The sequence below is a fragment of the Fukomys damarensis genome, unplaced genomic scaffold (assembly GCF_012274545.1).
Source record: "Fukomys damarensis isolate Sample0158 unplaced genomic scaffold, DMR_v1.0_HiC HiC_scaffold_16, whole genome shotgun sequence".
In the NCBI taxonomy this organism is placed as follows: Eukaryota; Metazoa; Chordata; class Mammalia; order Rodentia; family Bathyergidae; genus Fukomys; species Fukomys damarensis.
In genome coordinates this window covers 94,246,066-94,258,830 of record NW_022900928.1, presented here as the reverse complement: position 1 = coordinate 94,258,830, position 12,765 = coordinate 94,246,066, and the positions used below count along the sequence as shown (strand labels likewise).

The 12,765-nt window shown below is 47.5% G+C and overlaps 1 protein-coding gene across 1 annotated transcript in view; it reads left to right on the top strand.

The window, feature by feature from the left end:
- Nucleotides 1-12,765, top strand: part of Clcn1 (chloride voltage-gated channel 1) — a 29,591-nt gene continuing 16,826 nt past the window's right edge. Inside the window, exons 1-10 of the mRNA XM_010607663.2 lie at nt 1-180; nt 2,596-2,716; nt 3,109-3,240; nt 3,779-3,907; nt 4,087-4,220; nt 5,375-5,452; nt 6,416-6,494; nt 11,824-11,949; nt 12,261-12,345; nt 12,565-12,666. Coding sequence (XP_010605965.1) covers nt 1-180; nt 2,596-2,716; nt 3,109-3,240; nt 3,779-3,907; nt 4,087-4,220; nt 5,375-5,452; nt 6,416-6,494; nt 11,824-11,949; nt 12,261-12,345; nt 12,565-12,666 — 1,166 coding nt within the window. The remainder of the gene's footprint in view (nt 181-2,595; nt 2,717-3,108; nt 3,241-3,778; nt 3,908-4,086; nt 4,221-5,374; nt 5,453-6,415; nt 6,495-11,823; nt 11,950-12,260; nt 12,346-12,564; nt 12,667-12,765) is intronic.

The following is a 12,765-nucleotide window of genomic DNA, read 5'->3' as shown; positions in this document are numbered from 1 at the left end:
ATGGAGAGACCCCCATCCCAGCGGCATGGGGGTGAACAGAGCTGGTGGGGAAGTGCCCCCCAGTACCAGTACATGCCCTTTGAGCACTGCACCAGCTATGGACTGCCCTCCGAGAACGGGGGCATTCAGCACCGGCCCCAAAAGGATGCAGGCCCCCGGCACAACGTCCACCCCACACAGGTAAAGTCATGAAGGGAGGGGAACAGTGGACAGGGACACTGGGGCCAGAGGATTGGTAAAAGTGAGGGGCTAGGTGACAAGAGAGCAGTGTTTATTTTTTAATAACTTTTTTAAGAGTCCATGGTAATGTGTTCGAAATATAAAAATCACTCAAAAGTCTGGGCTTGCCTAAGTGTGCACTTGGAGAGATACCCTTACACACTCATAGGGCCTTTACTAACAGAATAACCAAAGCCTGGGGAACCCAACAGAGCCACATGTGCACCAAGAGCCAGCACTTACATAAGCTCTAGGGAGTGACTTGCACAGGGCCCACACTGCTGCTTGCTGCTAGCCTCCCACACCCTCAGCCACAGCAGACACTGCAGAGTTTCTGCCACACAGCCGCCGTAGAGCACACATGCAAAGGAGCCCCTCTGCAGAAACCAGAAGCAAAGAGTTGGGACAGAGTGGATGGCTTATCAGTGATCAGAGAGCTACCAGGATGGAAAAGAGCAGAGCAATGTAATCCTGCTACAGCACTTCTTGCCTGGCATGGGTGAAGCCCCACGTTTGACCTGCAGCACCACACACACACACACACACACACACACACACACACACACACTAAACTTTTAGATGACCACATGGATCAAGTACAAATATATGCATTGTGAGATGCTTGGAAAGGTGCAGAGATGTGGTCCCAGCGAGGAGCTGGCAGACTAGTTCAGGTGTCCAGGAATACTTAGCTTGCAGGGGTGGGGATTGGTGGACTATGGACATTGAGGAGAGGGGAAATGAGGGCAGGCACGAGAAAAGGAAAGGTTGTGAGACAGCTTTGGAGAATTTACAGGCCACAATTAGTAAGAAAGTGTGATTCTCACTGCCAAGAACGCAGTGATCGAGGGAGGATGGAAGATGTCTGGAGGGGCAGGAGATCAGACTTAAAAAGGGTTTCTGCTTGCCAGGAGCCCACAGCTCCTACAGGTACTGAGCAACGAACCTGAGGGGTGAGCTACACAGGGGTAGTGCTGGGGGTCATTCCCTGATCCAGCCCGAAGTGGAGTGGTTGGAGGTGGCATGGGGAACTCACTGGGGGATTGGACCAGCATAGGCCCAATCCTGAGACTGGGGAGGCTTCCTGGGAACCCAGGCCTTAGGATGCTGTATGGGGCTAGACAGATACCCCCCCCCAACCCAGCCCTGTGTTCACTCTCACCCAGGTGCTAGTCATTCCAAAGTATGACAGGACAACAGCACAATTAGGGCACTTTCTGGTGACAGTGAAGACACTGGCCAAGTGAGCATGAAGCGAAATGTAGGAAAGATTGGCAAGTTAGTTTGGGGACTAAGGCAGCCCCAGTTCTCTGATCTTCACTCAGGGTATTTTCTATCTGTGGGTCTCAAGTAGGGCTTAGAGGGAAACACTGCCTCCCTTAGTCATTGACTTCATCCCAGGGATTGAAACAGCTATGAATGGGAAATTAGTGTGTGCCTATTTGGGTCCAAGGCATAAAGCACTAGTCTTTTTTTTTTTTTTTTTGGTACCGGGGATTGAATTCAGGACCTTGCACTTATGAGGTAGGCAGCATCTACTCCTTTTTATTATGAAATCAGATCTCATCTACTCAGGCTCTCAGAATCAGCAACACGGCCTGGCGTAACCCTGGTCCCAGAGAGCTCTTGCACACTTCCCTTGTTGCACATGCTACTGTCAGGAGGGGATGGGGGCTTGCAGATCTGACAGGGGCTGCCCCTCCCTCCTCACATGTTGGTGGGGCCCAGTTACCAGGCTTTGGGAAGAAGTGGAATGACTTGCCTTGTCAGGACTAGTAACATTTTGTGCAGAAAAGCCCTGGAAGATGGATAGACAGGTTTTATCCAAGCTTTACAGACGACCCAATGCCTCAAGGAAGGCAAAATACACAAAGGCAAAGTGCAACTAAGTCATCCTCCCCTCAAAAGATGTACATGTTTTATGAGTCAACTTGAAAGAAAGTCATCCAAATTCACTCTGTCTACATTAGGATCCCAGTACAGTGTCCATGCAGGGGGTGGGCCTTAGGAAACTGTAGTCAAACCGAAAGCATAATGACACACGAAATGCCTAACTGATAAAGATTCCCAATTTTGTGTCTCTACTTCATAGGAGACATTGGTCTCCTTGATGATAGCTACCGTGGACCAAGATGAGGACATGTTGATAAATGGATGGGAAGAGGGTAGAGATGGATGAATGAAGGCAAAGAGTGGGAAGTGTGAGAATGGAGAGCAGAGAGTTGAAGGCAGCGATGACTACCAAGTGCTTTGCATGCAACTCTTAAGGCCCAGGGTTCAAAATAGCTAATTCCCTTGTCTCCAGAAGTCCTATCCTCTATCTATTCTTTTTGACTTTTCATCAAGACAGATTTTGATCACTCTCCTTCCTCCCAGATTTATGGCCATCACAAAGAGCAATTTTTGGACAAGGAGCAGGATATAAGGATCCCCAAGAATATGGGCTCCAGTTCCAGCTTGGACAGCAAGAATGAGGACCACTATTCTAAATGTCAAGGTGATGGGGACTGAGGAATAAAGGAATCTGGAATAGGAGGTACAGGGATTATGAGAATAATTTGGATGCCCCAGTGCCACCGTGCACACGTAAAAGCCTGCCTCTGAACATTAACTTCGCCTTGTTCCCTACTGTCCCTCTCCCCACCCCACAAGAAACCACCCCCCAACAGTTGTAGAGGGGAATTCACATATTCTTGGGAAATGGACTTGGTGTCCTCTGAAAGCACAGGGGCAGCAGTCGGCAGAAGTGTAAGGATAAATCTGGTGACCATGTTCAGACAAGAGCCTGTGGTCCAATCCCTTCCCTCGAGTCTTCAGCCATGCATCCAAAGTAGTGATGGGTTAGCTGCTTCCCTCTTTTTTTTTTTTTTTATCCTTTTTTCTTCTTAGGTTGTATCCACCGCCTGGAGTGCATGGTGAGAAGGAAGTTAGGCGAAGACTGGATCTTTCTGGTACTCCTGGGCCTGCTGATGGCTCTGGTCAGCTGGTGCATGGACTATGTTAGTGCCAAAAGCCTTCAGGGTATGTTCTTGGACTACTACCCTCAGCCTTTCCCCACACAACAGAGACTGTTTCTGGGGTTTCCACCTAGGACAGGCTAGATGTGTCTGGGTAGGAGATGCTGCACGGGGGGTCAGGTGCCACTCTGGTGCCAAGGAAGACCGAGATCTGCTCCTCATGCCTCTTCTCCCTACAGCCAAGCTGTGAGTGCCCTTCTAATGCGGTCACTCACTTGTTCCAGTTTCTCTGGGATCTCATCAGTTCCAGCACTGGATGTTCCAGTTCTGGCCAAGCTGGGTGGTTGGTCACTCCATAGCCTTGTATTCAGTGTCTTGCAGAGAGCCACCAGCTGCCTCTACCATAGGAAATTTCAACAGGCATGTTGCCTCCTACATGTAAAATAACAGTGGCTCCCCCAGGAAGGGGAAACAAGATGCCCTGGCCTAGGGGAACAGCTGGCCCACTGGTGGGCACTGTGCACTGGAGATTTGCTGTGACAGCACGATCACTGCCTGCCCCTCCTCCATCCTCTGTCTGACCTCACTGTGTGTCCCTGCAGCCTACAAGTGGACCTACGCCCAGGTGCAGCCCAACCTTCCTCTGCAATACCTGGTCTGGGTCACCTTCCCGCTCGTCCTCATCCTCTTCAGCGCACTCTTCTGCCACCTCATCTCTCCCCAGGCTGTTGGTGAGAAGTTTCTCCTCAACGCCACACAATCTGCTTACCTTAGACCAGGCCCCTCTGATGTCCTCCTGTCCATCCTCCAGCCCCACTTGCAGCCTTTTGGGGGTCTCACAAGTCTCCTCCCCCTCCCCATTTCCATTTTCATCCCTCCATTAAATCCAGTCCTTTTTTGATCCTTTTAGGATCTGGAATACCTGAAATGAAGACAATCCTTCGTGGTGTTGTCCTGAAGGAATATCTCACGCTCAAGGCCTTTGTGGCGAAGGTGGTGGCCCTGACTGCAGGGCTGGGCAGTGGCATCCCTGTGGGGAAAGAGGTGGGTCTGTAGTGACTGATGGAGAATGAGAGAGAGAGAGAGAGAGAGAGAGAGCGAGAGAGAGAGAGAGAGAGAGTTCGTGTGTGTCAGTGAGTCAAGATTAGAGGATGCACTTGGAGCAGAAATGGACCAAGGGGAAAGAGACTAAAGCCATGGTCAAAGCGCATTAGAAATCCCTTTGGAATCCCTTGGAAGGTCCTCTCCTGGTCTGAATGACAAACACCAGAGTCTCTCAGCCCAAGCACTGTTGACAGTGTGTGTCCGCGTGGGGGGGGTGTGCTATCCTGTGCATGGTGGAATGTCAGCAGCATCCCCGGGCTCTCACCTGAGATCCCAGCAGTAACACCTATCACAAGCACTAGAAATCTCCGACATTGCCACATGTCCCACAGGGGCCAAAATTCTCCGCTGTTTGAGCCACTGCCTCAGTGATAATTCAAACCAATCCCCTAGTTTTTATTTGAGAAGCAGAGAGCTAGAAACAGCTGCACTTCACTCAGGGGAAGTCTTGGGGCTCCCTCAGCCCATCCCTATGCACACCCTATGCCCTGTGGTGCATGCTTCACGCATCAGCTAGACTCATCTTTAAAAACAAAATAGGTCACATCTGTCTTCTGCTCAAGAACTTTGTAACAGCTTCCCATTCACGTTTGCCTGGGCTGAACAGCCGCCTCTCGTGTATTCACCCTCCAGCCTCCCAGCCTGCTAGCAGCCTTCCCTGTGCTCAGTCCTCAAGGCTTTCTTCCCACCTCTCACCCACCCCAAGCTTGTCCCCCTCAGGACCCTGTACGGAGCTTTTTTCCTGACACTCTCCTGGCTCACCAGCTCACTGCATTCACTGCTTGGTTTTCAGCAGCCAAGGAGGCCTCCCAAGACCACTTTGAGCACATGTCCGCATCCCACCTACCTCTCTCTTATCTTTTTCTCCTCACCCTCCCTCATTTGCTTCCTAGCCCTTGGCATTATCTGAAAAGATAACACACTGGTTTATCATCCTCCTGCCTCTCTGAGATGAAAAGGAAAACTCCTGCCTGACTTCTGTATTTCCAGCAGCTTGTCCAGGACCTGGAGATGAAAATATCAATTTAACGAAGCCAGGAAGCCTACCCTCCAGACTGCCCTCCCTGAACCCTAGGTCTCCTCCTCTCTTCCAGGGCCCTTTCGTCCACATTGCCAGCATCTGCGCTGCTATCCTCAGCAAGTTCATGGCCATGTTCTGCGGAGTCTATGAGGTAAGGTTGAGGCCAGGCAAAGCAGCAGGGGCCGGCTGTGGAAGAAAACTTCTGTGTGCCTGTGCACAGGGAGCCAAGCTGGGGAGGGCCGCCTGCTCCAGCTGGCCATAGTGCTGAAGGGGCATTGCACTAACCTGCGCTCCCATTCTCTACCTCTGTTCAGCCAGTGCCTGTCCCCTTCCTGATCTGTGTCCCTCCACAGTGGCCTTCATGTTCCCCTGCTAATCCACATCCCCCTTCTGTGTCAGTTCCCCTCCCCTTCCTCCTGTGCTGCCCTCGTCCCTTTTCATTTCCCCACATCTGCCTGCCTGCCCCACCCTGCCACCCCCTCGTCTGTCTGGCATGCTTTTCTGTTGCAGACCCTGCCTTGGCAGCTTGACCTCCTGGTGCCGGCCTGCGCAGTGGGCGTGGGATGCTGCTTTGCAGCCCCTATTGGAGGCAAGTTTCACTTCCTCCCTACCGGGGTTGCCTGGAGGTGGTGCGGGCTGCCATAGCTTTGGGGTGGACGAAGTGGTGTTCACTGATGGTTGGGCATCCAGGAAGTGACCGTAGATCACAGTCCCCATTTCCCATTTTTCCACCAAAGGGCTATGTGTCTCTTGAGATCAGTTGTTGTTTCCTGCTCCCTTTATTGATACTTTTCTGTCTGGAGTCCTCATCTGTCTCTTCTGCTACTACCATTTCTCACTATGAATGCCCCCATCTCCAGCCCAGTGTACCTGCCTGACACCTATTCACCTAACTTTTATTTCATTTTCTATTGGCCTTAAGCTGGAAGGTCACTTCCTGTTTGCTGAACTCACTGAGTTTCTCCTGGTCTGGGAGTCACAGGGGCAACAAGATCACAGTGATTCCCTGTGACATAGGCCTCTAACTTCACCTTGTTCCCATCCCTGATTGTTCTCCCTCTACGCCCCTGTCCTCTTCCCATCTGTCTGCCGTCTGTCTGTCTCTCCCTAGTAGCAGCCGTACTATTACACTGACATGCTGACAGTGGGCTGTGCCGTGGGGGTCGGCTGCTGCTTTGGAACACCACTTGGAGGCAAGTGTACCTTCCACATCAGCCTCCCTGCCTGGTTTCACCCACCAAATGGCTTTGGTCGCCCTCACCAAGTGCTAGACTTAGCCACTTTCTTACAACAAGAACAGCTAAGTTCTAGTGAGCCCTTACTCTGTGCCTGGGAGTGTTCGTTGTAAGCACTTGGCGTTGATTCCTGCTGAATGCTATCTGAGTGAGATATTGGAGAAGACAGAACTGAACCGCAGAGAAGGAAAGTGACCTGGGGGAGGTCATTCTGTGGCAGATCCAGGAATTAGAAGCAAGGCAGTCTTCATGGTTCCCCTAGTTACATTACAACCTGTTTGTATTGTGGGCTACTTTGGTCCCCCTGTGGTGTATTTTATAACCAGAGATTCTATGTACTTTTTTCTCTGAGGAAAAAAGTTATTATTTTGTTGTGTTTTTCATTACTGCAATTTTTATTAGTACATATTTGCAGTATACAATGGTGACATTCATCATAGAGCATTAGTACCTGTACATAACACATCTGAATTGTTTCATTCCCTTCCCCCACCCCATTTTCCTTCCTCCCTCCATCTCTTGGTCACCTCCTTTCTCCAAAGGATCTAGCTCCCTGATAGAACATGAGTGCTTTAGTGGACCTTCCTTAGATTTCTAGTAAGATTTAAAGAGGGTGTCCTTATAGGAGTTCTAAAGGAGAATAGTTCCTTGATAACAATTTACAGTCAGGTTTAGCTCTTTCTATTCATATAAGGTTAATGGCAGTCTTTTAGATTATTTTTCTTATCATGGATGACTAACAGCTGGACTTTTCCAGAGAAGGCTCCTCTATTTATTCACCAAAATCAATTATAGCTAGACTAACAGGGTAGGGATTATCTGGAACATTCAATGGATTCATTGATGACTTAAGAAAAAGTTACCAAGTTGATAATTGAAGGAACAAAACTGCAGGAAGGTCACATGCTTTTTAAATGACCACTTGCTAAAGTTATGAAAATGTAATCAGTCTTTTTATAGAGGCGTCTTCCAAGTAGCTAAAATGCCTCAGCTCCAGAATGATGTATGAGTAAGAATTCAAAGTTAATGAAAATGCACTGTGCCACCTTGTGCTAATGCCACGCCAGGCAGCCAGAGACCCATTGAGCACCAGCATCCAGGTGACACTTCTGTGATCAGCTGCATTCATTAAAGTCATTAGTCCCGGTCAGTGTGAAAGTTCATGCTGCCATTTATGTCCACATTCACCTATATTTACTCTTTAGCCTTCCAAGTTAAGAAAGTCTAAAGAATATTTTAGATGGGAAGAATTTTGTGGTTGTGTTGTTTTGTACTAGCCAGATTCTTTTAAAGTGAAGATAATCTGCATTATCTTGCTAAAATTGGAATTTCTTTTCTTTTATACTGGGGATTGAGTTCAGGACCTTGCTCTTATGAGGCAGGCAGCAGAACCATTGAGCTAAATCTCCAGCCCTAAAAGTGGAATTTCTGAAATGCATGAGAAAGATTCTTCTTGGTCCCATGTAGAGTATGGGAAAGGCATAGCCCTGAGGAAAGTTACAAAAAGAACATTGCCCTTACACAAGAAACCATTGAGCACTTGGAAGTTAAGGTATCTGCTCATGTTGCCTAGATTAAGAGGCAAACGATACACGTACCTGCAGAGGGAATTATCTGATTTATTTTATGATGACTATGCAATCATTCTGAAAGAAAAAAAATTAGCATTAAGATCATTTATTCATGGGGTAGGCAACTCTTAATTCCTTTCATAGATGAAGGAAATACGTTTCAACATTCTATTGACAGGACAAATGTCTATTTGCTGCTATTGTGGGCTGAGCACTGGCTCAATCCTGTGTTCCCAGGGTGCTCACAGTTAAATGTGGAGCACACATATCATCACAGCCCAGATGAGTGGCCCGATGGCAGCCTGGGCAAAGTGCAATGGGAACCTTCTTCCAGGCTGCCTGGGAAAGCCTGTGAGGCTTTACAAAAGAGGTAGTGTTTGCTATGAGGCTTAGTTAATAGGAACTTGCAAGGAAGGCAGTGAGGCAGGGGATAAAGGACAGAAGAAACAGCACCCAAAGAGCAGGAAGATTATCTTTACAATAGGTATTACAAGAGGAAATGGGAAGGGTGTAAGAATGAGTCTGAACAGGTAAATGGGGCTGAAGCAGGAATGCAGGTCTTACTCTTTAGGATAGGATTTCCCCAAGTATGATTTATGCAACATGGTATTATAGATGTAATGTGTAAAAATGGTTTCAACATCAAATCAGTTGGAAAATGCTTGGTTAACCAAATAGGTGTTTTGGGGGTTGTTTTGTTTTTGTTTTTTTGGACCTTGGCTTGAGAACGAAGTTTTTTTTAAAAACTGGAAAAGTTTTCAAAATGTTTGATACACTGACATAATTATGAGTACCCAAAATGTGGCTGTAAGCTGCATTTCCCACAGAGCCCCTTCTGCAGGGACTGTCTCACAGAATGTGTAGTATCTCATGTACCTGAGCTTGGGAAGTGCTGTTGTGAGCGAAGTGAAACCACAGAAAGATTTTGAACAAGGAAGTGACACCTCCAGCTCTGTCTGTCCATCCAATCCCTTTGGCAAACATGCGCAGGACAGAACTGGCCCATGGATTAACAGAATTAATCTAAGATTAACCAGAAGACTATTGTTGTAGTCTTGATTCTGGATGATGAGAGGCTGAGCCAGGCAGAGGCAGGAAAGATCGAGAACAGGTGGATAAATGTGAGCAGCAGACAGTAAAATCCATATGGCCTATTGGTTTTATGCAAAGATAGGAGGGATAAGAGAGAAAGAGACATCTAGACTAACACCCAGGCTTCCAGCAAAGGCAACTGGATGGATAGTGGTGTTGGTAACCAGGGTGGAGGATAGGGGAATTGAAACAGGGCTGGGGAGTTGATAAATTTTACTTTGAGTGTTCCGAGGTTGAAGTTCCTGTGGCAGATCCAAGGGTTCTGAGTAGGTGGCTGAATCTGAAACCCAGGAATTGGGCTGAAGACATATTTTTTATGACCAGTAGCATGTAGGTGTAGCTGACACCATGAGCATAAGGGAAATTGAAGGAGAAAATGTGCCTGTGAGCAACAAGTGTGGAAGACCAAGGATGTCACCCTGGATTAGACACAGGAGACAGCAGAGAAAACCAAGAAGGAAGCCGGAACAGGAGAAGAGCAGTATTCCAGACCAAAGAAATAAGAATTCCCAAATGCTGTTTGTGTATTCAAAGCTTTGTTTCCTTTTAGCAGCACATTCTTTTGTTTGGCTGAGGCTAATATTAAAATTAGTTCTCTTTCCTGAGCATACATGTAGTGACAGACTGTGAGGGAAAGTGTCCCAGATCTACTTCGTGGGAAAGAAAACCTAGCCCAGGGTTTCAAACAAACAAACAAAAAAGTTGTTGTAAAATATTCATAAGTTGGATAGTTTTACCCAGAATATCAAAGCTGTCTTTACTTTTGTTATGAGCAAAAAAGGAGAAAGGCCCACTCCACCCACTGGGTCAAAGCTTCCTTTTAGGCAGCAAGTCAGCCTGCCTTCCAAGTGGAATTTGAAAAGCAGGACAGGATGAGTGGCTAGGAAACCACTGCCCCAGGGCCCCCCTGCTTAGTTCCAGTTTGGATATTCCATTCATTCTGTTCTCATCTATCCTTTCTCTTTACTCAGTTGTATCCTGTCTTCCGCTCATCCCCAGCACAGGCATTCAGCACTGACCATGTGCCAGACACAAATTAGGTGTTGGTTTCTATGAATTTACAGTCTTAGAAGGAATTGAAAAATGTGCACAAATAACTAGATCTGAAAGTGGCAACTGATCTAATAATCCAAAACCCTGAGAGAATAAAATAAAGGATGGATGGTTTCTACCTGAAGAGGGAGACTGGGGATGGCTCCCCAGAGAGAGTGACATCAGGGTTGTGGGGGTACTCACCAAGCCATTGTCCACCTGGTGCTCAGGACTCAATGACAGCTGACTATTCCCTGTAGGAGAGAAGGTAGAGGTCTTGAGGAATTTTAGAGATGTGACTCGTGAATACAAATTAGGGAGAAGAAAATTCCCAGAAAGTGAGATGCTGCCTTAAAGAGGAGGCAGTGGGCAGATCCTGGGAAAACCAACAGCTGTTCGCATTGGAGACAAAGAAGGAGGCAAACCTTGCTGTGTTTCTGTTTTATTTTGCAGCCAGGCTTATCTCCAGTCATCTCATTAGGTAGTGCATTTCCTTGGTTTTCTTTCCTTTTTTTTTTTTTTTTTTTTATAAAACTTAGGCAGGTTTTAGGTAGTTTTGTTATCAACTTTTACTTTGCATTGAATCAAAATCCAATCCCTTTATTCTTAGTAGTGGGGTGGGAGTTGGGACAGCGTATCCCGTTGCAGTTGAAGCTGCCCTTGAGCTCACTATGTAGTCCAAGCTGGCCTTGAACTTGAAATGGTCCTCCTGCCTCAGTCCTCCAAGTGGTAGGATAGAAGATGTGCCTGGGCCACCATGCTTGGCTACATTCTTCTTGTTTAAAGAGTACACACACACACACTCACACACACACACACACACACACACACAATCTCTTGAATGCTGTTTATTAGAACTTTGTCAGCACTCCTGTCTTTGTTCCCACACCTTCATTTTGTCGTAGATCTTCCTCCTCATTTTCTCTCAGAAACAGTGCTGGTGAGAAATTCTAGTTGGCTTTCCTTTCACCTCACCAACCCTTCTTAAATATAATTGCTTTTATCTTCTAGCCTTGGTTTCCCCTTTTGCTTTAGTTCATTTAAGTCTGGTTTTCTATATCATTTTAATTTGAATAACTCCTCTCTTTCATGTCACATGCAATAATGATTACTGTACCATCTTTCTTATTTCTAATGAGGGTAGCCAGGTTGGAGGAGGCTGTCCAGAGTCCCAGCAAATTCTGAGCTCTGCATGTCAACTCTGCTGGGTACCTGCTCTGGAAGCTTACTCTCTTTCAGCTTGTCTGCAGAATTTTTCCACTTCCTTTAAATCTCCACAGACACCTGAGAGTTGTGAACCCCAGTCAGTCCTAGTGGAGGGTATAGCCAATGGAACCTTATGTTTTGGGTTTGGTGCTTTAAGGCCCATCCATTTCTTTTCTCTGTGTCTTACTGAACCACATCCCTGGTCTGATTTTTTTAAAAAAAGATAAAATTTAGTCTGAGTAGTATGTGGCTTATAGCATGGAAGACCAAGAGATCGTACTTTCCACTGCTACTTCCCCCAGACTGGAGTTGCAGCAAAAGCTCCTCAGGTCCACGTGATGGGGTGGAGGGTGACAGCTCCTGACCCGGCTTCCCTGTCCCCACAGGAGTGCTCTTCAGCATTGAGGTCACCTCTACCTACTTTGCTGTGCGGAACTACTGGCGAGGGTTCTTTGCAGCCACATTCAGTGCTTTTGTGTTCCGCGTGCTGGCGGTGTGGAACAAGGATGCTGGTAACAGGGTGGGCCAAGGGAGGAGGTGTGACTTGGTGATGCTGGTGAAGAAGGGGTGAGGAGGAAGGCTCTAGGGAGCATGTCAGAAAAGAAGTGGATGGCAGGACTTGGGAAGTGGAACCAAGCCTAAGGGCATAGAACGAGGATCTAGGTCAAGGTGGGGGGTGTGCACATAGAGAAAAGGAAATTAAGAGAAGAGAAAGTGGGATTGGAGGAAGGGAGGAAGAGATGCTTTAAACTAATGATCTCTTTTCTCTCTCTGTGGCTTTCTGTGATGCTCCCACTGACCTTCTTGCCTTTTCCTCCTGTAGTTACCATCACGGCTCTGTTTCGAACCAATTTCCGAATGGACTTCCCCTTTGACCTGCAGGAACTCCCAGCTTTTGCTGTCATTGGGTCAGTGGGGCCACCTGGTGTGGGTGTGGTGAGCAGGGAATGGGGAGACTGTGGGTTGGAAGGGCAGAGGGTGAGGGGGCACGGGTAAAATGTAAATCAATAGGGGAGTGCTGTAGAAAGGGAAGGTGAGGGCTGGCATGTGTTTCCCTGTAGTCACTGGGTCTGAGGAATATGCATTTCATGTCTGTAAATTTTCAACCCTGTAACTTATACCCTCAGGATTTGCTGTGGGTTCCTGGGAGCTGTATTTGTGTACCTGCATCGCCAAGTCATGCTCGGTGTCCGAAAGCACAAGGCCCTCAGTCAATTTCTTGCTAAGCAGTGAGTCACTGCCCTTCCCTTGCCCTACCTACTTTCTTTCTGGTTTCTTCCAGAGTTCCTCCCTTTTTAATCTTTGTGGAAGATATTAAATTTCTTAAG